General features: G+C 37.9%; 1 protein-coding gene across 1 annotated transcript; it reads left to right on the forward strand.

Annotated features, from left to right (window-relative positions):
- Positions 1–1,209: 1,209 nt before the first annotated feature.
- On the forward strand, positions 1,210–20,630 carry AFG3L2 (AFG3-like AAA ATPase 2; the record flags this gene model as incomplete). The annotated part of the gene is made up of 16 exons (XM_009865752.1): positions 1,210–1,309; positions 1,779–1,847; positions 3,257–3,372; positions 4,302–4,454; positions 6,616–6,690; positions 7,921–8,045; positions 8,971–9,244; positions 9,991–10,128; positions 13,070–13,223; positions 13,822–13,929; positions 14,097–14,222; positions 15,274–15,384; positions 15,995–16,110; positions 17,083–17,283; positions 18,876–19,070; positions 20,167–20,630. Coding segments are annotated over 16 exons (2,304 nt in total), but the record flags the coding sequence as incomplete, so codon positions are not given.
- Positions 20,631–22,755: the final 2,125 nt, after the last annotated feature.

A 22,755-nucleotide genomic window follows, 5' to 3' on the forward strand; every position in this document is an offset into this window, starting at 1 on the left:
GACTAACAAAATTACTGTGGAGGTACTAATATTGAGCTTTCCTTCACAAATGTAGTCCTAGAAGTGTTAGTCCTAGGTGGATGTTTGCTGTCTTGCATTGATACTTTAAGTCATGTTTCCAGGACCTGTCGTTTTCTGGTTTGGGGTTTGGTTTGTTGGTTTTAGGGGTTTTAATTTTTCGGTTGGTTTTGATGGGAGTTTTTTGTGGGTTGTGTTTTTGTTTTTGGTTTGGTTTGGTTTTTTTTACTCTTTCTCTGGCTCTTAAGGTAAGTAACTTCTAATAGAAAAATAGCAGAAGGAGACAGAGCACTGCTATAGGGCAAAAGGGAATGGAAGCAGAAAGAAAGTCTATGGGGAAGTCTTCCACCTTGGTGCACCTTGGAGGTGCTGGAAAAGCTTAGAAAGGCAGTAAGTTGTGATTTTACCTAAAATATATCCTCATTTAGGAAAAAGGATTTGATTTCTCTGTAATAAAATTACAGTTTACTCTTTTTAAGTATTCAGTTACAGTAAAGTTTTCTTAAGAATTAGTCATAAATACTTCATTGTGCTTTAGTGATGAATAACAGTAAACAGTGTGTCAGAACAAGGTGTGATAGACTTGGGTTTGTTGTGTTTTTATAACTGGGTCTTTACCAACATAGATGTTTAGGTCTGCAAGTTGAAATGGCATTCTTCCTCCATGTTGGTTTCTTAGTGGGACATAAGCATTGTCTACCATACCCCTTTGTTTTGGGTTCAAACAGGTCTTTCATATTCGGAAGTTACAGGTTCTTAACTATTTGCAAAAAGCTGCAGTTCTTTAACAAAGCATAGTTCAGTTCTGTGTGGATTATGCTTTTACAATCAGTGTTGCACATAAGTGTCATTCAGCTGATATTATGAAATATTTCCTGTAGGATCAGTGTATATGTATTTAATGTTCATAGCTTTTAGTGTTTCCTGCTTGATTTTTCTCTTTAAATAATGTTGGGCTTGTATGTAAGATGAAATTCTGCTCTTAAAAATAGAGTAAAATTCTTCTTGCTTTGGAAATTACCTATTTGATTGACTTTTCCTTTTCCGTTGTTGTGTTATGCTATTGTCCACAGCAACTACTATTAAGTCTATTGTAAAGTAGTATCTAACTTGTTGCAATTCAGGACTACTAGAGGGCTTGAAGATTTTTGTGCTACCTTCTTGTTGCTTTATATTTGTTTTTTCTTTCAGCTCAGTGAAAAAGTTACCACTGAAGTTACCACTGGCAGAAGTACTATCTTGGCAAGTGTCATTGCTGCTTGCAGGAGGCTTTTCTCTCAACCTCCCAAAGGTGACTATAACTTTGATCAGTGAAGTGAAGCAGATTTCATTGCTTGCTGAGGACTGCACTTGTGTGCAGCTTAGGTTTACTGTCTGTGGGGAAGTAAGTTCTTGTATTTGCCAGCCATTAATCTGGATGTATGGGGTTTTTAGGAGCTATTAAAGAATGACTGCATTCACTCAATTTCACACTATGTAGTGCAATTTCCCATTGAACTAAGCTTGTCTTCTCTGTTTTAAAGGACAGCTTTGCCTTAGGTTATTAAATACATTTGATGTTTTCTTGTCAACAGTAGCAGATTTATTTAGGGGAACCTGGTAGAGCTCTTTGAACAAAAAGACAAGGAAAAAAACCCTTTTCGTGTTCTATGTGTTGCTAGCTTCTTTGCGGCTGTATCTGTTTCCCTTGTGACTGCTGAAGTGTAATGACAGAATTGTAAGCTAAACAACAGTTAAGCTCTTGAACTCTTTCTTAATAGGATTTGAAAAATATTTTCCCAATGGGAAGAAAGCTAATGGAACTAAAGGTACAACTGGAGAAACAAAAGGTACAAAAAGCTACGTGTTCGTTTTGTGGAATGTGTATTCATTAGACTAGATTTTAGCATAACATTGTGGGGTTGCATTTGGAGTTTTTATTTTTTTTTCAGGGAATATGTTTCTGTACTGGATTAGTTTAAAAGTGTGAATTGATATATTTTTATTCAACAATATTTTGCTTTCATATCAAGTCATATATATATATATATATAAAATGTTTATTTTCTCTTATGTGTCTGTTGGAATGCTGTCCTTAAATTCTTGTTCTGCTGTTTCCTGTTAGTTGACATTAGTGATTCAGAGGCTCCTCTTAATGTGTGTACCTCTTAGTTTTCCCTAGAACAAGCTAAAATACCAGTTTTGTTGTATGGAATAACCAGAATTGTTGTTCTGGGTCAGGATCCAGAGCTCGCTCTTTAGCCAGGACCATGCTGCTTGTAAGATGAGTCAGTAGTGGCAGTGCTAGGAGCCCTACCCTTACAAGGAGAGGAGTGAACCTGGAAGTAATTAGCTTTAACAGCCACTCCATTGTATCAGAAAATTATAGAACATGTCTTCCAAGGAGAAGGGAAGGCAGTAACCCCATGAGTCTCTTATAAAAGCAGTAATAGCAGCAGTTTTTTTTCCACTAGGCCTTGAATGGTAAAAACTGGCATCATGCCTGCTTGCCCAGACCAACAAGCTCTTGAAAGAGCTGGGCTTGGAAGGAGCCTGTGTTAGTGTCATGCTCTGACTCGCGCTGCTGAGTATGTTGACCTTATGCTGTGCCATGCAGACACCTTGTGAGTTGGATGAGTAGAAGAATGATCAACTCCGCAGTTTTTGTTGGCTGTTACTGTGCTGTGCTTGTCCCTAGAGAATGAAAAAGGATGCCAGCTTGTGATATCGATAAACCCTGAGCTTGAAGAGGACTGTAGTATGAATGGAGGGGTGTATTATGGGAGGAAAAGTTACTTGGAGCTTGTGGTGTGTTTCTGAAAAACAAAACAAACCACCTGTATGCCCTCAAATTCAGTGAGAAACCTCACCACTTCCCCCCTGCTGAGCTCCAACAAAATGCTAAAATAATCTGTGTGTCTTGGATTAACACAGTAGGAAATAAGTTTCATGCAGTCTCCACAACAGGTTTCTTTTATATTTGGTATTTTTCAATTCTTAGTGCCCAAGTGTCATCAGTTATACTATTAACAGACGTTTCTTCTGGTCATAACTGTGTGAGATAGACGCGTCTCTGCCAGCTGGTGGTCTATGTATCTTTTTCTATGGAAAATGCAATTTCTCACTTCCTCTGATTATTGTAGCATTGCAAACTAGTTAAATTTTCACAACAGCTCTATAATTTTAAAACTAATAAAAGACAGTGTGAGATTGGTATAAGATCTAAAGATTTTTTTTTATTATGTTTTATTTTTCTTAGAAGCAAAGCAGGCTAGTACCCGACAGCCTAGTGGGGCTAGTAGTGGAGGAGGTGGCAGTGGTGGAAAAAAAGGTGGCAAGAAAGAAGAAACTAACTGGTGGACCAGATTACAGAAGGTCTTGACTTTACAATATCTTTATGGTACTAACTGTCTTGTCCCCATGAAATAACCTTCCGTATTTTTTGCTTTTTAGGGCCATGTTCTGATTGTCTAAATTCTTAAGCCTCCTGTGCCTAGTGTTTCATAGTAACTGGCTCTAGGTGGCTCCCCACTCAGTGCCTTTCATAAATAAACATTTTGTATATACCTTCAGAGGCATCTAACTGTAACTGTGGTTTGGAAATGTTAATGGAGTTTTAAGCTATATGGATATTGTTGCTAGTAGTCAGTATTCTTGTAGTAGAGCCTCAGGCCTCAAAAGGCTTCAGATTTCATTTCAAAATATCAGATTGTAAAACTTACTGATCATGCAATGCTAGTTAAGTGTAGTTTACTGTTAGCTATTCTGACCTTTATGGAATACCTACATTAGTTTGGTGGGGTTTTTTTAATTTATATTTGTTGTCATTAGCTGTAGCGCAATGATGATAGCATCTGGCTGTACAAGCATATAAGGAATATTTTTCTGATTTTACTTTATGGGTGCAATTTTTCTCCTTATTCCTGTGTTTTTCCTGTTTTGGTTTGGTTTTTTCCCCTTTATTTTTGTAGGGCTTGCATGTAGTCCTGGAAGCAGGGAAAAATGTAGAATGGAGAGAGAAAGGTCATATAACAGATAGCAATTTTTTTTTTTATAAGCAGTTCATAGATCAAAAATGTTCAATTACTATCTTTAAAAGACTTGAAAGATTTTCTACTAATGTTGTAATCCTCAGATATTACTAAGTGTGTTCATATGACAAAATACAGCTCTTTTTGATATTTTCTGTGGTGACCTTGAGGGCAGGGAGTAGAAGCCACAAACAGATACTAGAATCTATTTGTTATGTTCTTGCTGTATTACAGACTCTTACACCCTTTTTTTTTTTTTCCTCCATTTCCCAGGGTGACATTCCATGGGATGTCAGGGAGTTTCGGATGTACGTAGTGGGAAGTTCTTTTTTCTGGACAATGGTTGTATATTACTTCTTCTTCAGGGTCCCTGGAAGAGAAATCACCTGGAAAGACTTTGTCAATAACTACCTTTCTAAAGGAGTGGTGAGTAGTGAGGGGAATCAAAATCAAAAGTGCTCATTTTTGTCTCCCCACCTATGCTTGTATTCATGTATCTGTGGAGTGAGAACTGGCTAAAGAGTAACTTTTGAGGGAGAAAGGGATCAACTTTTCATCTTAATGAGTTCCTTCATCTGGCGTTTTGGATTCCAGTTCAAGAGAGAAGAGGGGATGGGCATCTCAGAACAATATTTTTTTCTTGGGTAGCTCATGCTGTTGGTAGTTTGAAGAGGCAGTGCAACAGGTCTCTCAGTGTATGGTCTTAGAGTACAGGTAAGCTGACCTAATGGCTTAAGCAGGCACACCAGCTGCTCTGATATGAAACTAACTTCTAATCCTAAACATTTCCACCCTCCTGGAAACAAGAAGGTTCCTGATTGTTTCATGCCTTAAGTTCCTCAGGGAATCTGAGGAGCAGCAGTGTGAGCAGAAAAGTGAGGGTGGGGAATTGAATAATTCTTTCCAAGGACAGTAAATTGGCCTAAGTATATTGTGAAATAGCCTCCTTGATCCTTGATTTAGTTTTCTCCTCTTTTTTTTTTTTTTTTTTTACTTCCTATGTGGAGCCACTACAGGAGCAATCAATTTTGCCATCGGTGTCCTATCTCTCTATAGAACTTGGCAGCTTTCCACACTTGGAGTAATAGGTTGGTGATGCCCTGAAGTTCAGGAGATCAAATGTCTTACATAGGCTTTCTCTACTTCAGGAGCTACTAGTTCTTGGCTCTGTTACCTCCCTATCTGTAGCTTCGCCCGCAGGTTAGGAAAACATTGGCTTGCCTCTTCCTCTAGGTTTCAGACCTGGGATTTTGTGTTAACAGCATGCTTCCTACCCCTCCATTACTTTGGTAAAGTGCTAAACAGGTTGTTGCCTACCTTTCTTTGTCTTACTGATCTATGCAGAACTGCTTTCTGTGCTTCTCCCTTCTGCCTAGACTCTTACAGACCTAGTCTGAACTGACAATTATGTGTACGTCTTGTGGGGAAAAAAAACCTCACTGATGGTATTTGTCATGAAGCAGTGAGACACTAACGTGACAAAAAGATTAGTTTAGGTGTTATTGTGAATGAAACCCTGAACCTTACTGCAGAAAAGCATTATGAAAGCTTGTTGTTGCACAAAACCAAGTCTCTTTGACGTTTTTAAGATGTAGTGTAGATATTCAGGTAAGCTAAATATATAGCTGTCAAATGCTGTTGGTTGTCACTGTGGTAACAAGTTAATGGAGAGAAGACATCACTAAAGAGGTTATGTGCTTTTCAAAACAAAGATGCCCGGGTAAATCTGCATGAAGTCAGGCTAGATCTAGAGTGGCTTCTTAACTCGTATTTTCCTTCAGTTCTGCCAGAAATGGCCACATGTCATAAATTCAGGGAAACAACCTTTCTAGCCTGTGTACAGCTCAGGCCAAATTGTAGAGTGATTGCTAGTTTAAAATTCTTTAAAGGTGCTGAAACTAGTTGTCTTCTGGAAAGAGGAAGAAAAAAAGGAAAGAAACTAGTTACCTGAAGAAACCCTGTCAAATTCAAGAAACCAACCATTTGAGACTTCCATATAAAAAATAAAGCTTAATAGTATATGTTTGCGAACCTGCAGCTCAGATCTTGATTTTAATTTGTATGGTATCTGTTAACCTCAACTAAATTCTCTTTATCTAATTGATATTATTGTGTTTAATGTGGTAGCACAGGAAGTCTTTTACATAATTGTGAGAGCAAAGTTATTTTTCCCTCATTTGGTTTATTTTGGAAGCTGTTAAAACTGTTTAGAATTGGCTGGTCTATTGCTTTTGGTGTTTGACCATTGAAACAGTTAACTGGTTTTTAACTATTTCACTGTAGCTGTGGTTTGAGCTGAGGTCTGCATTGGGTTTTCTCCTTGAAAAAAAAGGGTGTAAGGTCATCCCTCAAGCTGAGTTTTAATGTAGGAATATTCCTTGTTTATTGAAGTCATATATGATTGTTCATGTCATTCCTAATGGCAGACTGTAGTTTGTGGAGCCATCTTGATTATAACATGAATTTTATTTCCCTTACTGGAAAACCGAACAGGATCGTACTTGGTATATGTAGCTCTTTGCTGTGATGGAAGTGCAGTGACTGTGCGTTCTTAACACATCACAAGTTTTGTTCTTTCGTCCTGCAGGTGGACAGACTTGAAGTGGTGAACAAGCGCTTTGTTAGAGTGATCTTTGTTTCGGGACAGTCTCCTCATGAATGGGTAAACACTTCTAATACATATACATAAGACATTAGAAAAGGCAAAGCAATCTTTTTAGGTGATGTTTACCTAAAACTTGATCTGGAGCATTAATAATCTCTTAATCTAAAAATATGTTTTCTGCATTACTGTTACATTATCCTGCATCATGGGTTTTTTTCACTTTACTGTATCAATTGTTCTGCCACAGCTATCTTAAAGCTATAGCAAGTAGTTCCTTTCCAGCACAGTACTATTAATACAAATATGCACACAGGAAGAGTGAGAAATTGCTGAAAGTTCTTTACTTCTAACTGCTGTTTTCCATCTTCTCAGGAAAGCCCCAGGTTTAACCATACATACTGTTGGATCTTTTTTGTTCCAGTCTGCTTTTAGCCAGTTATTTGAAAAACAATAGAGAAGCTTTGTCAGGTTACCTCTTCTTGGGTAGCAGGGTTTTTTAGCTGGCTTTCTTAAACAAGATCGGCAAGTCCTTCTAGGGTAAAGTGAAATGTGCAGCAATTACTTCACCAGTGGGTTTCAGTGTGACTTATTTATACACCTGCTCTTTAGCCCACATATCACCAGTTGCATTAGTTTCTCAACCAGTTAATACTTTGGACTACTTTTTTTTTTTCTTTCCTTTTTCCCCTCCACTATTAGGGTAACTAGGGGCAAGTCAAGCAAATCATGGTGAAAAAATGGAATTTTCTTGAAAAACTGAATCTCAACACTGTTTGAAAGTAATGTCTAAAAAAAAAATAATTATGTATATAAGTTCATACTGTCTTTCATGAATGCAGCTAACTTTAAAGCTAGTTTGGATTTCAAAAGAATTGCCTTTCTTAACCAGAAAAGCTGAGATTAACCTTCAGGTGAAACTAAGTTGTATGGCTGCTGTGTTTACTGGATCAGTAGTCTTTATTATTCTGACTGCATAGCTTCCTCCTAAAGATCTGTTTACTTACTCTCCTTCCATTTCTTCCTGGAGAAAATTCCAGGATTTCAGTCTATTTAAAGTGCCCCAAAACTATTGGGATTATGATTTCTGTAGCAGCAATGACAGGTACAGTATATTCAGGTTGGTAGTCCTTAGATTCGTCTTGTTGCACATTTTACAAGACAGCTTAAAACTCTACTTTGGTCTGAATTTGTTCTGAGAATTGCTTGTGTATGTGTTAGAAGAAGTTGGCTTGTAACAAGGCTGAAATAAGATAGGGCACTTTATGGTGATCTCTGCTTTTTTTATAGCAGTACGTCTGGTTTAATATTGGTAGTGTGGACACTTTTGAACGGAATCTTGAAACTGTGCAGCAAGATCTGGGAATAGAAGTGGAGAACAGATTGCCTGTAGTGTACTCAACAGAGAGTGATGGGTAAGAAGTTACTTTAAAAAAAAAAAATAAATCTCATGATAAAAATGGTTGTCCTTACCGTAGAAAAGTGGGGTTGTAAGACATGCACCTTATGCTTCACTAGATGGCAGTATTATCAGGATAACAATTGTCATGGTTTAATTTTTCCAATGTTAACTGTAAGAGGAGGTGTTCAGTACTTTGTCTGTGTAGAAATCCATATCCTCTTACCCTAAATATAACTTCTTATTACGTAAATGTTTCTGTTTACAATTAGTCCTTTCTTCATTTAAGTTCAGGGCCTTCGTTAAGGCCCAGCTGCAAAGCTTCAGAGATGGTTCTCATGCAGATTTTTGGACAGGCGAAATATGGCATAGAACGACAGCATATGGACTGAAATATATCAGGCATGAATTTCCCTGTGAAAATTCAACAGAAGCCAAATTCTGTGCCCTTGCAAAAAGGCAAGAAATAGGTGATTAAGTAAATCACACTATCCTGCACCTCTGCAAAACTCACCAGTGTCACTTGATGGTATGTTTAAATAAAAAAAACAAAACCAAAACTAATCACTTATTAAACATCAAATGTAGAAATGTGTTACCCTTTAAGTTTATTAACTTACATTTTCCCAGGGTCATGAGGGAAGGAGTATAGGCAATGAAGAATTAATACCAGCTCTTCTTTTAATTACAGTTTTAAGAGGCTTTTTTGCCTGTTTCAGTTCTGTAATTCAGAGTATTTTTTTCATTCTGAAGTTTATCTTGGTTATTTCCCAACTTGAACGACTTGCAAAAACAAACATTGCAAGTTTATTAATAGAGTATTTGTCCTGAATTTGTTCAGGGTTGCTTATAATGAAACCAACATTTTACATGTTATATGCAGTAATGGATATTTGCAATATATGTGGGTTTCTGCTTTATTTGTTTTTTTTTCTCCACAGATCATTTCTCCTGAGTCTGCTGCCTACAATCCTGATTATTGGTTCTTTATTGTACACACTAAGAAGAGGTCCTGCAGGCCTAGGTCGAGCAGGGCGTGGAATGGGTGGACTCTTCAGTGTGGGTGAAACCACAGCCAAAGTCCTTAAGGATGAAATAGATGTTAAATTCAAAGATGTAGCTGGCTGTGAGGAGGCCAAATTAGAGATAATGGAGTTTGTTAACTTTCTGAAAAATCCCAAACAATATGAAGATCTGGGAGCAAAAATTCCAAAGGTAAGAAAATGATGACTTAGCAGATAAAGACTTTATTCTTTTGGTAGTCCTCGGAGTTCTAAATTGGACTAGGGATGTTTATATACATGATGCTCTCAGTCTTCTTTCTTCTTGAAGTCAGAAACAAAATCATAGACTGGCCTAGGCTGGAAGGGACCTTAGAGATCATTTTAATCCAGCCTCCCTGCCACCAGGGACGCCACCTGTCGACTAGATCAGGCAACACATGGGGACTGTACAGGAACCGAACCCGCGACCTTAGCATTGTTAGCGCTACGCTCTACTAACTGAGCTAACTGGCCCCCTAAAATAAAGAGGAATTAAGTGCCAGCAGTATAACTGTGGTGCCATTGCCTCATGAAATACTTAGTCTGTTCACATGAGTCAGGAATGATACCCAAGCGTGCATGTGCACCATCATTGTTGTATATGACTGTTACAGAATTGTCCTTTGGCTATGTTGTCATGGGAACCCATCTGATAACATACCTTTTTTTTCCGTCATGCAAAGAAAACGCTGTTCCTGTAAATCCAAGATGGAATGGCAATGTTGTAGCTATTGTTTTTTTCTTTTTGCTGGTTTAAATGAGAGATTAATCTTCAGTTTGTTTCCTTATACAGTTCTGACAATGATGGAAGAACAGCTGGTAGACTCAACATCATAACATGTAGATTTATTTTTTTTTAAGATATTTCCATAGGCTTATGTTGTCTTCATGAGGGAAATATGCCTGTTTCTTTTGCAGGGGGCAATTCTGACAGGTCCTCCAGGTACTGGGAAGACACTTCTAGCTAAAGCTACAGCAGGAGAAGCTAATGTACCATTTATCACAGTCAACGGCTCAGAGTTCTTAGAGATGTTTGTTGGTGTGGGTCCAGCTCGAGTAAGTCTTTGGCCTTGTTCTTTTGTTTCAGTATTGGTTGTTGTGAGGGCATTGTCAAGTTGGGGAGGCAAACGGCTTGATTTTAGCTGAAGTTCTTTCATCTATGCAGATGACTTCCAAGTGATGCCAGATGCCTGTCTAAACACGGGAGTCATACTTCAAAAAAGAAACTAATGCAGTTCAGTGTCTGGTTGCAAGCCCTCAGGGCCTTAAGGGTTTACCTCTTACCTCTTTGCAGGACCTTAAGAAAACAGAACCAAACTCTCCAAGCTTTGATCTGAAGTAGATTTACTAGCTGAGTCTCAAATATGTAGCTAATTTGACTACTGCTCAGGGAATGTCTCCTTCTGCTCTAGGAGGAGCTCCTCCTCCTCCTCCTGTTTCTTTGAAGAACTGTATTGTTTTTGTGGTGCCAAACCTTTAGATATAAATAGTTGTCTGGGACACACAAATGAGCTTCTGGTTGAAACAGAAGTCCAGAGGTCATGGAGCTAATGATTAATTTCTGGAGATCAGGTGATCTAAGTAAGCAAATATATATGTCCAGCATCTTTTGTGCTCTTTTGCCTTAACTCTTAATAGCTCATTAAATACATATTAAGTGGACAGAGTTAGATCCGTTGCAGTACATCCATTTTTTCTTCAGCTATTTTTTTTATTACAAGTACATTTAAAACATTCAGTTTTTAAATCTATAGTCTCCTGTCTAGGAAGGAAGGGCACTTAAATATGCTGAAAAATATTCTGTAAACAAGTTACTGATAATATTTTACAAGTGAGATGGGTAAAAAACCAAGTTCTTCACAATGTCCAAAATTTGTACTCCATTCGCAACAGCTCATACCTTCACCAAACTCCACCGGTATTTTCTTAAGCCTTAAAAAGATTCCTGCAAGGTGAGACACTCTTGGAAACCAAAGACTTCTTTGCAAATTCTGTGAACAGACTTAAGGAGGCGTACCATGTTTTTTTATTCATGTTCAGAAACTAATTCTGTGCTAGCAGGAAATGGAAGTGCTTTAGGGTCTTGATTTGAATTTGAAATTTGTCAGGGAACGTCTCTTACCAGCCGTATGTGGGTTTATGCTCTGTGAAGATTCATAGGAAAACTCATTTTGACTAACTTCTGTGCATTTCTGAAAGCGTGCTGTTTTCATGTGTCTGTGTGTGTGTTAGAGGTTAGCAGATAAACTCTCCAAGATTTGGTCCTTTGTTTGTCATAGCTGTGCATGCGTGTGCCTCTTGCAAGCGAGCGTCTCTTTTGATGATCTTTTGTTGACTTCTAATAATATATTTTCTTTACTGAGAAATGGTAAGAAATTACACTGATCCATGTCCTCTGGGAGGTTATTAGCTGTCCTGAAATAATAATGGTACTCAGAAGCCACATTGTCACTAGTTGTCAGTGCATACTTGAAATGCCCCAAAGCAAAACGACTTAACCTTTCCCTGCTGGTCTAAGCAGATGATTATCAGCTTTTACTACTGAGTGAAATCTGTTGACATAACAGTTGCTGCTTTGGCTGCGAATTGAGGTTTCATCACAGCTGATAGCTTCTGAAAACAACAGGAGGGGGTGTTATAGTTTCATTTCCTATGAATTTGGTAAATAAGACAGTTGTTAGCGATGCTAAATTGATTATTTGTAAATTAGGATATGTTAGAATTAAAAGTGCTTACACAGTCTTGATTCCTTTTGATTATTTCTTTTTTTTAGTGTACATGCATTATGGTTTGGGTTTTTTTCAGAAGGAACAGAACTCTAGAGTTCTGTGTTTTTTGGTTGGAAAGAGACAGAGATCCCAGAAATAGTTGAGAATCTGACACTTTTTCCTTTTTACCACATTCCTTTGTACTTTATTCATTGTACTTTTGTCAAATTCTGTTTACAAATCAAAGCGGCTTTCTGTAGTAGAGTATGCTGTCCAAAATTAACGTCCCTTCACATCTGCTGTACATAGTCATCAGAGAAGCCTTCTGTAATTGCATCTCTAACATAAAAAAGTAGTAAAGCTCTGAGCTGTTTGTAATTCCTACTCAGGTCAAAATTATTCCATAGCTTTTCATTTCCTGTTTGATTCCTCAGCTGTAGATCTGTTAACTTACTAAACCGGTTTTGATGAGGTCCTTCAGGTGTATTTGCAAGCAGGGTGGCATTGTAACGTTGCACCTTACAGCAATCAAATTGTGCTGTAACTACAACAGTAGAGTTTGATACGTAACATCTAAAAGTCCAAAAATAAAAAGAATTCTGCTGTTTGCTTAGGTCTTAGCCATTTTCCCAGACTTCTGGAAGGCAATTTAGCTTCCAAATAAGTATTTGGAGGTGAATTAGGTTTTTCTAGTCCATGTAATGAAGAGACAGGATGGTTGAGAATCAGTATTTATAACAGCATGTTGTTAGGCTACAATGGTAAGCACCTGTAAGCAAGCCTTAAGTTCACTGTAGGAGCTACACCAACCTGGTCTAACCGCAGAAAAGCTTAAAAAAAAAATTTTATTTCCTTTATATGAAGAACTGTGTCGTAGCATGCCTGTTCACGTTCCAGTCCTGCTTGTAATAATGTGCATTACAGCATTTAAAAGAGAAATCTTGCTTTAAATCTCTGAAGTTTGGAGGCTTTTAGAGCTGAAGGTGTATTTCAGTTATTCAGAAAAAGTGGTTGCTGCTTAAGGCTTTTAAGCAGTTTAATGTTCCTAATTTATGGCTTAATAAAGGTTTTCTCAACCAGTGAGCCTCCACATTAGTGATTCTTGCTGAGTGGCAGCTACAGTGTAACTTAGTGGTGCCTGGAGAGCTGGCTGGAGACTTGGAATCCTTATTAACAACCATACTTCATTGTAATGACGCTGTTACTGGTGTACCTCTTCACCTCCTACCAACCCCGTAACTCTGAACAATTACAAACCGATCTGATACGTATTCTGTTCTCTTATTAAGGTTAGAGACTTATTTGCTCTTGCTCGTAAAAATGCCCCGTGCATTCTCTTCATTGATGAGATAGATGCAGTAGGAAGGAAGAGAGGAAGGGGCAACTTTGGAGGACAAAGTGAGCAAGAGAACACACTGAATCAGCTTCTAGTAGAAATGGATGGTAAGTATTTAACTTCTAGTATTGTATTATAATGGAAATTGTATGGGTAACTAATGTGCTAGTTGCAAGCTAGAACCAAGATTTGCATTCTAGCTTAAATAGAAACTGAATGTGTTTCCTTGCTTCCTAAAATGAGAAATGGTGACTCATTTTGCTGCAGCCTGTTTTGTTAATATTTGTTCAGAAAAAAAGAACCATCACTCTGCATCTGATAACTCTTTGTCAAAGTAGAGCAGCCAGAAAAAATTCTTTGCATGAGGCCAATTAAAAAAAAAAACAAAACCCCACAAACACAACGAAACAGCTTTCCATGCTGATTCTGCAACTTCCCGAGCAGTTAATCTATTAATCTATTATTGCAATTTGAAGATAAAGCAGGATAGTACTTCACAAAGAAGAGCCCAAGGTCATTTTTTTGCTTGTTATGAAAATCTGGACAATACTTTAATAAATGGAAACACTTTCAGCTTTCAGATCATTTTAAACGGTCAGTTCTTACGTGGCCCTGTAAAGTGGACAGTCTTTTTCTTTCTTTTTTTTTTCTTTTCATGGAAGGTATTTTTACACAAATTTTCTCTTCATTACATTTCTTCAACAGGATTTAATACAACCACAAACGTAGTAATTTTGGCAGGGACTAACAGGCCAGATATTTTAGACCCTGCTCTAATGAGGCCAGGACGCTTTGACAGACAGATTTACATTGGTAAGTTTTATCAGCATTGCTATATATCTCTGTATTTACAAAATACCACTGAAATCACTGCATGTACTTATATGTGTAACTTCTTTGCACACATTCAGTTAATTTTTTTTTATATATATACATATATGTATATGTGAAAAGTAAACATGTACTCTTTCATCTTAAAGGACCCCCAGATATAAAAGGAAGAGCATCTATTTTCAAAGTTCACCTTAGACCTCTGAAATTAGACACCGTCTTAAATAAAGATAATCTAGCAAGAAAACTTGCATCACTAACACCTGGTTTTTCTGGTAAGTGACTCCTAATTGACAATGTTCTTCTGCATTTACTGTATAAGCTGTAGATACTTTATTTCCCTACTACTTCTGGTTTTCTTGCGCATGATCTTGTGGATGGCATACTAATTTTATTTACTGGTACTGCATGAAATTCTCTTTCCTGTTTGAGAAAGCAGAACATTTCTTGAGGCTCTTAAGTTTTGTTTACCTCAATGAGGGTCACATGCCAAATGCCAGTTTCTTCTGTCTTCAGCAAAAGCAATCCAGAGGTTTCTCATTGCTGTAGCTCATATGTCTATTCTTCCTTTTAGTACATTTGCTGAGTTCTTTGAACGCTACCAGAGAGGACCTGGATTTTTTGGAGTTTGTGTGCATGTTTTGTAGGGGAATTTCTGTTTCTGCATGTAAAAGCTTCTCCCTGGAAAATGTACTGTAACTCTTGTGCTGAATTAGGAATACATGCAAGAACTTTCATTACTCTCTTGTAATGTAATCCATTTAAAATCTGTGTTGACCAGTAGTTGAATTCTTCACTGTTTTCATGATCTGTGTAAAACGTTATTCTGATGTCCAGTTGTAAACATCTGTGGCAGTTGCAGTGATGATGTTTAAACTAAGTTATCTCAATAAACAATGTTAACAAGAAGGGAGTGACTTGAAGCCAATAATGTGAAAGGATATCCTCTAGAGAGACATTAAAGGTCTGAGCTATACTGGATCCATATGTAGGAAGTTTATTCTGCTAAATACATATTAGTCCAAGTATAGTCTGTTGCAGACAGAAAATGTGTGGAAGGCAGAGTGTATCCCACAAGTACTTCACTTGGTAATAAGCTCTATTTGGTAGCTGTCTAGCCAAGAGAGAAGACCTAAAGTCTATAACTGTGGTATGTGTATTTAAATGTCTCTTAAGAGTTATGCTATGTGTAATAAACTATTTCAGAGAGCATTACCTTTAATTTTCAAGTTCTGTGAGAATCTATAGAAATTTAAATCATCTTTATGCGAGACTGAGAGAAAATTGTTGAAAATGATCAGTAATTCATGCCTTCTCTGCTTTTAGGTGCTGATATTGCTAATGTTTGTAACGAAGCTGCTTTAATTGCTGCAAGGCATCTCTCAGATGCTATAAACCAAAAGCATTTTGAGCAAGCAATTGAAAGAGTTATTGGAGGTAGGTGTATGACTTCAGTTGTTTCTCAAAAATTGTAGTATGACAGGCAACTTTCTTTTTATATCAAAAGCCACACTTTGAGTCTTTCTGCTGTTCTTCAAGGTTATACTTCTTGTCCTCTCTAAACACATTTGAGATTTAGAAGAGTATCCTGTTGATATTGCTGACTTCTGTAATGGAGAAAGGGATAGGGAGAGAAATTTTATCAGGACGGTTTTCTAATTTCTTGAAAATGGCAAGAGGAATGTTTGCTTGGATTTAGCAATGCTGTTGACCTGGAATGGTCTAGAAAACTATGTGATCTTTAAAATGCAAATGTTTTATTTAAGTGTTTAAATATTCTTAAGAACTTATACTTTGAACCTAAACAATCTAATCAAGGTTTCAATAAAACCTGGAAGATAAAAGCTTCCAAAACTTTCAAATTTAGGTTGTTTGGGGTTGTTTTTTGTTTGGTGTGTTTTCTGTTGTTATTGTTTGGGGTTTTTTTAAATCAATAGATTGTGTACATGCATGTTAAGTATTCCTTGCTGTGTTTTTCTAAGTGAGTTAAGAAACTTCAGTGGAGGAGAGTATGGCTGAAACTAGTAATCAAATTTGTTTTATGCAGGTTTGGAAAAGAAAACTCAAGTACTGCAACCAGAGGAGAAGAAGACAGTAGCATATCACGAGGCAGGGCATGCAGTTGCAGGATGGTTTTTGGAACATGCTGACCCGCTCTTAAAGGTAAAGGAAACTAACGTGAACTAGTAATTTAATAGCAGCATGTACAGCATCTTTTTCTTTTCTTCACACCCCTCACTGCTCCCCCCAGCCACTGTTGAGAGAGTGTTAAAATATGTAATCTCTTCAAAAAACAGTGTAAGTGTGTGAATTTTGGAGTACTTTTTGTGTGCTTCTTGTAGCTTTCTTAAGTGTTTCTGGCTTGGCTGTTACAAGGTTTGTTCTGTAAATGTCCTTGGAAAGTGGAAGGGACCTGATCTTCCCATGAGCCTGCTGCCTTGACAGCAGCCTTCTCTGAGGCTTTTAGCACAGATCAGTGCTTTGAATTAATCTTACCAGGTTATGCAGATAAACGCCTCTTCAGGAGTATAGCTATAAAAATTATCATCTACAGGCTGAATTTACTTTTAATTTGCTTTTTGATTGCACAGCTTAACAAGTCAAAGATAAAGGAAGAAGCACCTCAATCTCTCAAACTTGCTTTAACATTCATAGTTTTGCTTGGCTGTGTTCTTAATCTCTTCTGACTTTCAAGCTTAGTGTTCATCTCGTGCAATTTACTGCTGGAAGGAAAGATATTAAATAAACATAGAAGCTCCTCCAAGTATTCAGAATACTGAAAATGCAGAAATACTATGCCTGTTACAGAATACTTGGAGCCCAATACCTAATTCTAACAGACTTGTGGATTTTTGCTAGAAGATTTTTTAAAAATACCGTATAGTCTTTTGGAAGAGATATGACAGTGGTCTTATCTTTCTTTTCCAGATGTTCTATTAGTTGTTATCCCAGTTTAGAGCTAGCCAGGGCTTTTAAGGATAAATCACAATGAGGGCAAAACTGTAAACAGAAATAATGTCTGTGTTAAACTTCAAGGGTGAGTATCTTGTAGGTTGTGGTATTAAGTCAAACCAAAGAAAACTTAATATTTTTTAACACTATTTAGTCCTAGCATTCTGTTAACTCTGATTGTAGGTATCTATTATCCCACGTGGTAAAGGACTGGGTTATGCTCAATATTTACCCAAAGAACAGTATCTTTATACCAAAGAGCAGCTACTTGACAGAATGTGCATGACTCTGGGAGGACGTGTATCTGAGCAAATCTTTTTTGGAAGAATTACAACTGGTGCCCAAGATGACCTGAAGAAGGTGACCCAGAGTGCATATGCTCAGGTATGTGCTTAAGTGAGACTTTTTTTCTTACGGTTTATCTACTACCTAACATTAATATTTTGAAAGAATGCATTTTGATCAGGTTTGCCCCTCAAAAGCCTAGTTTCAAAAAATATATGAATAAACATTTTGCCACCACTGTGTAGAGATGCTGATGACTTAAGTATTTTATTATGACGTTACAACGTGAGTCCGTGCATTAGGCTTTGATTATTGTCCTACGTCTGCAGGAACATACATACTGCAGTTGAATCTGCATGTGGAAATTGTGTACTTTTTAAAATGGAATCTAGTGGACAGATTTGATCGCCTGATCCTACTTTTACATTGCCCAGTTTGAAGACACAGTTTGGATTCACATGTGTAATGAAATCCAGAAGACCTTGTATTTAAGTGCTATTTGCTGCCAATTAAGGCTTCTGAAATTAAGACATGAGTTTGTGTTTGCATCATATAAACTAGCATAGATGAGTAATTTGAAATCCTATCAATGTAATGACTCACCTCAGTGTAGATATGTGCTAAACACACGAGTGCTTTATTCATTTCCTGTGTCAACACACAAGATGTCATTTTCTAAGACACTCACAAGGTGAGCGAGAGAGACGTTTCTGAGTACACTTCTCTCCTGCACAATGCTTACCTCCACCCCTAAACCAAACTCATTCCCTAGTCTCTGTGCCTCTTATTGCCCCAGCTCTGGAAGTAAATGTGTAATGAAAACCTGTTTATTTCATGGATTCAATTTTGAATTAAAAATGTTTATGTTAACCAGACATTGTTTCTAGAGAGAACTGGGGACTTAAAGGTATTGAATTTTTCTTAAGGAAGCAGGTTAAGATGCTTGGTTCTAATGCTGGTTCTAATTCTCTTTGAATTCTGACTACTCTTCTTCACACCTATATTCATCTTGCAAGGCCAAGCAGAGAAGTGCTGCTTTAGTAACCATCAAATTGGTAGTGGCCATGGAGTGAATATATAAATAGCAGTTTGAACTTATTTCAGCCTCTTCTGGAGTAAAATACAACTTAAAACTTCCATATTCAGCAGTCAGAGGAGTTAATATTGAGTAATGAGTCGAGCAAGACAAGAATCACTTCTGCCTTTGTAGGAGAGTGCCTTGGGATGAAGCATAGCATATGCTTTTTCCATATGTAAGGACAAAATTTTCAAGACACTCTAATTTTAAGTTAACTTACCCATATTTGTGAGTGAAATATGTAGAATCTGCAAATATTTTGAGTTAGAAAAATATTTATATTTCTGGTAAAGAGTTTTTCACTGCTTAATGAATGCTGAAGTGTTTTTCCGTAATATCTTAGTATTTCAGCGGTGAAGTATTATGAGTAACCACCTTTAAATGCTGGTATTTGTGCCCTTCAATTTAATCATTAAATAAAAATAAGGAAAGCTCAACTAAAGTACTTAGGCTTGAGTTTTCAGGGGAGGGTTGGTTTTATAGGAAGACATTGGGTCATAGCAAAATAACTTCTTTTCAGTTTTGTTTACCATATTTTACATCAACATTCCCTAAAGTATTACTATCCTTTTATTTGTTGTTTGTGTTTTTTCCATTTTTCTTTCTTCCTCAGATTGTTCAGTTTGGTATGAATGAAAAAGTAGGGCAGATTTCCTTTGATCTCCCTCGTCAAGGAGACATGGTATTGGAGAAGCCTTACAGTGAGGCAACTGCCAGATTGATAGATGAAGAAGTACGGTCACTAATTAACATAGCTTATGACAGGACATTGAGTCTTCTGACTGAGAAGAAAGCAGAAGTGGAGAAGGTGAGCATTACAGTATTTTTAGCCACCAACTTCCAGCTGGTAAGCCAGGATTTGAATTGAACTGAATAGATTAAGAAGTGACTGTGTAAGTATATGAGGAGTTTTGCTCAAAATCTGTTTCATGTAATCTCAAGAGTATGTCACAAGACTTTAAATAAGTAAACAGAAATCTTCTGTGTTGGAAAACCTCTGAGGTTCCCGTGAACATGATTTAACATCCCTCCACCCTTACATGGTCAGTATTAACTTGGAAAATTGGAAGGAAGAATCTCTCTACTAAAGTAGGCTTTAGTAGATGTACTAGACAAGTATGAAATTTAAAAAAAACAAACACAAAATACTCAGATTTCAATTCATTAGGCCAAAAGAAACTCTCTAAGAAGGGAAGTATGTATAACTTCCTTTCTCTGAATTCCTTTTGTACATGGGCAGAAAGGTTCTTTTTATCTTCCATCCCTGTCACCTGGCTGCTTGTGATCTGCCTCACTGCAGCTGCCATTACCATTGTACATATTTTCTTCCCCCAGGCTGATACAGCAAATGGATAACTTCCCAGGATAGGCATCTCGTAGGCTTAGTGACAAGAAGACAAGTTTGTCTGGATTCAGTAAATGGTGCTGTAGTAGTGCACCATCCCAAAAAAGATTGCCAAACATGGCTTGTGCTGAACCATGTGCTCACTGACCCAAGAGGGTTATGAACTACACTTGTGCAGTATTGTGCACATCGGTATTTTATGGTGCTCTTCAGTTTGCAACAGAACAGCAGCCCTGTTGAACGCTTGCTTCCATCTGTAGCTTAATGTGTCCCAGCGGTAGCCCTTTGCAACAGTGAAAGACTGCTGTTCTGAAACAAGAGTGGCCCACAGAGAGGCCGCTTTGCCAAATCATAGAAATAGGATTTTTTAAAATGGTATTTTTCTCCTTTTTGAGCATTTAGATGGCAATAAGCATGTCTTAAGTGAATGCTGAGCAACCTGTTTTTTCTATCAAAATTAATTGGTGATGAATTTGGTCCCAGACTGCCTTAAACTCTTCCAAGGAAGAGAGAGCCAACTTAGGTGTTTTGTGTGTGACGTAACTTACTGCCATTCCAGGTTGCCCTACGACTACTGGAGAAGGAAGTGCTTGATAAAAGTGATATGCTAGACTTGCTTGGGCCAAGACCATTTGCAGAAAAGTCTACTTACGAAGAATTTGTTGAAGGTACAGGAAGTTTGGATGAGGACACTTCACTACCGGAAGGCCTTAAAGACTGGAACAAGGAGCGTGAAAAAGACAAAGAGGAGACAACAGACGAACAGGTTGCTAGGCAGATCAGAGGAGGGATGCCGTTTTAACCGCAAAGTGTGTGGTGATGTTGACTTGCACTCTGGAAGAGAAACAAACTCACCTAGTTTGTACTTTGAAACAATAAAAAATATTTATTCAACCAAACTGTATTAAGGATGGGTGGAAGAGTGATCTCTTGCGATAAGGATGTTCTGCCCCCAGTTTACATATGTGATATCATCAGTTCACTGGTAAAAGATGATCATCGTTCATTTGTCAACTGAAGAAACATACGTTGGATTTGAGCTGCAGTGGAATGCCAGAACCAAGCCTTTCAATCTTTGAACAGTTCAGATTCATGAGCAAACTCCGTGGCCCTGGTCTCTTTGATTTTTGTAAGCTTACACTTTAAAAAAAAGTTTCTTGATTATTCATCTGAAGTATACCTGTATGTGACCTCTCTCCAAAAAAAGAATCATACAAAATGCATTGTTGAATGCTTAGCCAAAAGTCTGGTCTTACAAAGTACTAGCTTTGCAAAACTACCGGCTCTTTCATCTGACCCTTTTCCTCTCCACCTTCCATTTTGATTTTAGAATTTGTCTACAGAGAACTGCCATATAAGTTGACACCTGCTTCAGTATCTTAAAAGGTACTCATGGCTCAGTGTCTTTAAGTCTCAGACTCAGTTTGGCTCCTGCAGTTTTATTAGTCAGTTTTTTACAGAGTTCTGTAAGATATTGAACGTATGAATGTGTTGTGTAAATACAGTTTGAGTCAATAAAATCAGTACTTTTCTGAACAAAGCTTGTCCTGTGTATTCCTATTGGATTCATTGTAGAATGATTAACTGGAAAGCTTCCCAAGTAAAACTAAACTTCAGTTCCTTTATTATTGGAGTAAAAGTTTTTAGAATTATTTATTGCAGTAGTAAATGTTGGTTTTTAAAACTTAATTTCTGCACACATAGTAGGGTAGTAGCTGATGTCTCGTTGTGTGCTCTAGTGCTGTACTTTAAAGGTATTAATGCTTTGTTCTGTTCTCCCCACCCCCTTGAGCTGAACACTTCTTGTTTGGAATCGGCAATTTGTAACCAGTGCTGAGGTTTCAATGTACCTATGTCGTAAAGGTCAGAATTCTGCTTTTCCTCATTCTGTAATTAAAAAAATAATAAACACCAACAATGAAAAAACACAGACCACAACCAACCAACCTCCCCACCCCTGCAAAAAAAAAAAATCCAAACCTCAAAACCTTGCCTAACTCTTCACAGTGGCACAACTGTAAAAGAATCATCTCCTTTCCTGAAAATGTTTGTGCCGTCTACCTCTAAATTTCACTCTTGTTTAACTGTGGCATGCAGTTGCTAAGTGTATGGTAACGTAAAGAAGAGGCAAGTCCCTTTGTCATTATTTTAGAGCATTAACTTGCTTTGTGTAGCCTTACCTCAGTAAGTCGTAATATTTTGTACCAACAGAGACAGAATTTGACTGGGGTAGGATTTTGAAATCAGAACAAACCTGTATAGAAACTGTCCTGATACCACTTCTTTCCATAGCACACCTTGCACACTCCATGTTCTGAAGTGGGTGTAGAGTGCTGTTTTTTGTGTTGACAGACATGTTTGTGTCTGGGCAGTACTGGGAGCTGTACTTCGGGGCCTTCTTAGGTCTGGCTTGTCCTGGCAGCTTTCTTTTGTGTATTTCTCTGGGGCCAGTCGCAAAGCAGTGTGACGTTTTAACCTGAGGAACTGAGACTTGCAGAATGCAGGTGTCTGCTTATCTGTTGTGCAGACACTGTGGATGGAGACCAATAAGGCCTGCACAGTGAGAACCAGCTGAAGGAGGGAGTCCTGTGGTGCCAGGACAGCCCTGTTTTGGCTAAAGAATGGGGACAGAGACTAATGATACCGACACCATTCTGAAAGCAGGTAAGTTGCTTCAGAACAGAATTCTGAAGGCTACGGTGCCTAGAGTGTAACTTTTTCACAGAATCACAGAATGTCAGGGGTTGGAAGGGACCTCAAAAGATCATCTAGTCCAGCCCCCCTGCCAGAGCAGGGTCACCTACAGTAGGTCACACAGGAACACGTCCAGGCAGGTTTTGAATGTCTCCAGAGAAGGAGACTCCACAACTTCCCTGGGCAGCCTGTTCCAGCAATCTGTCATCCTCACAGTGGAACAGGGTTTGCTAATGTTTTTGTGGAACCTCCTATGATCCAGCTTGCACCTGTTGCCCATTGTCCTATCATTGCATGTGCCTAAGAGCCTAGCTCCATCCTCCTGACACTCCTTAAATAAACATTAATGAGGTCACCCCTTTTTGCTTCATTGTCCCTAATACACATATTAAAGTTGACACCCTTGAGTATGCTAATGAGCCTAGAGAAGTGCATGCTAAACATCTATGACTAT

This window comes from Apaloderma vittatum, unplaced genomic scaffold, assembly GCF_000703405.1.
Source record: "Apaloderma vittatum isolate BGI_N311 unplaced genomic scaffold, ASM70340v1 scaffold10310, whole genome shotgun sequence".
Classification (NCBI taxonomy): domain Eukaryota; kingdom Metazoa; phylum Chordata; class Aves; order Trogoniformes; family Trogonidae; genus Apaloderma; species Apaloderma vittatum.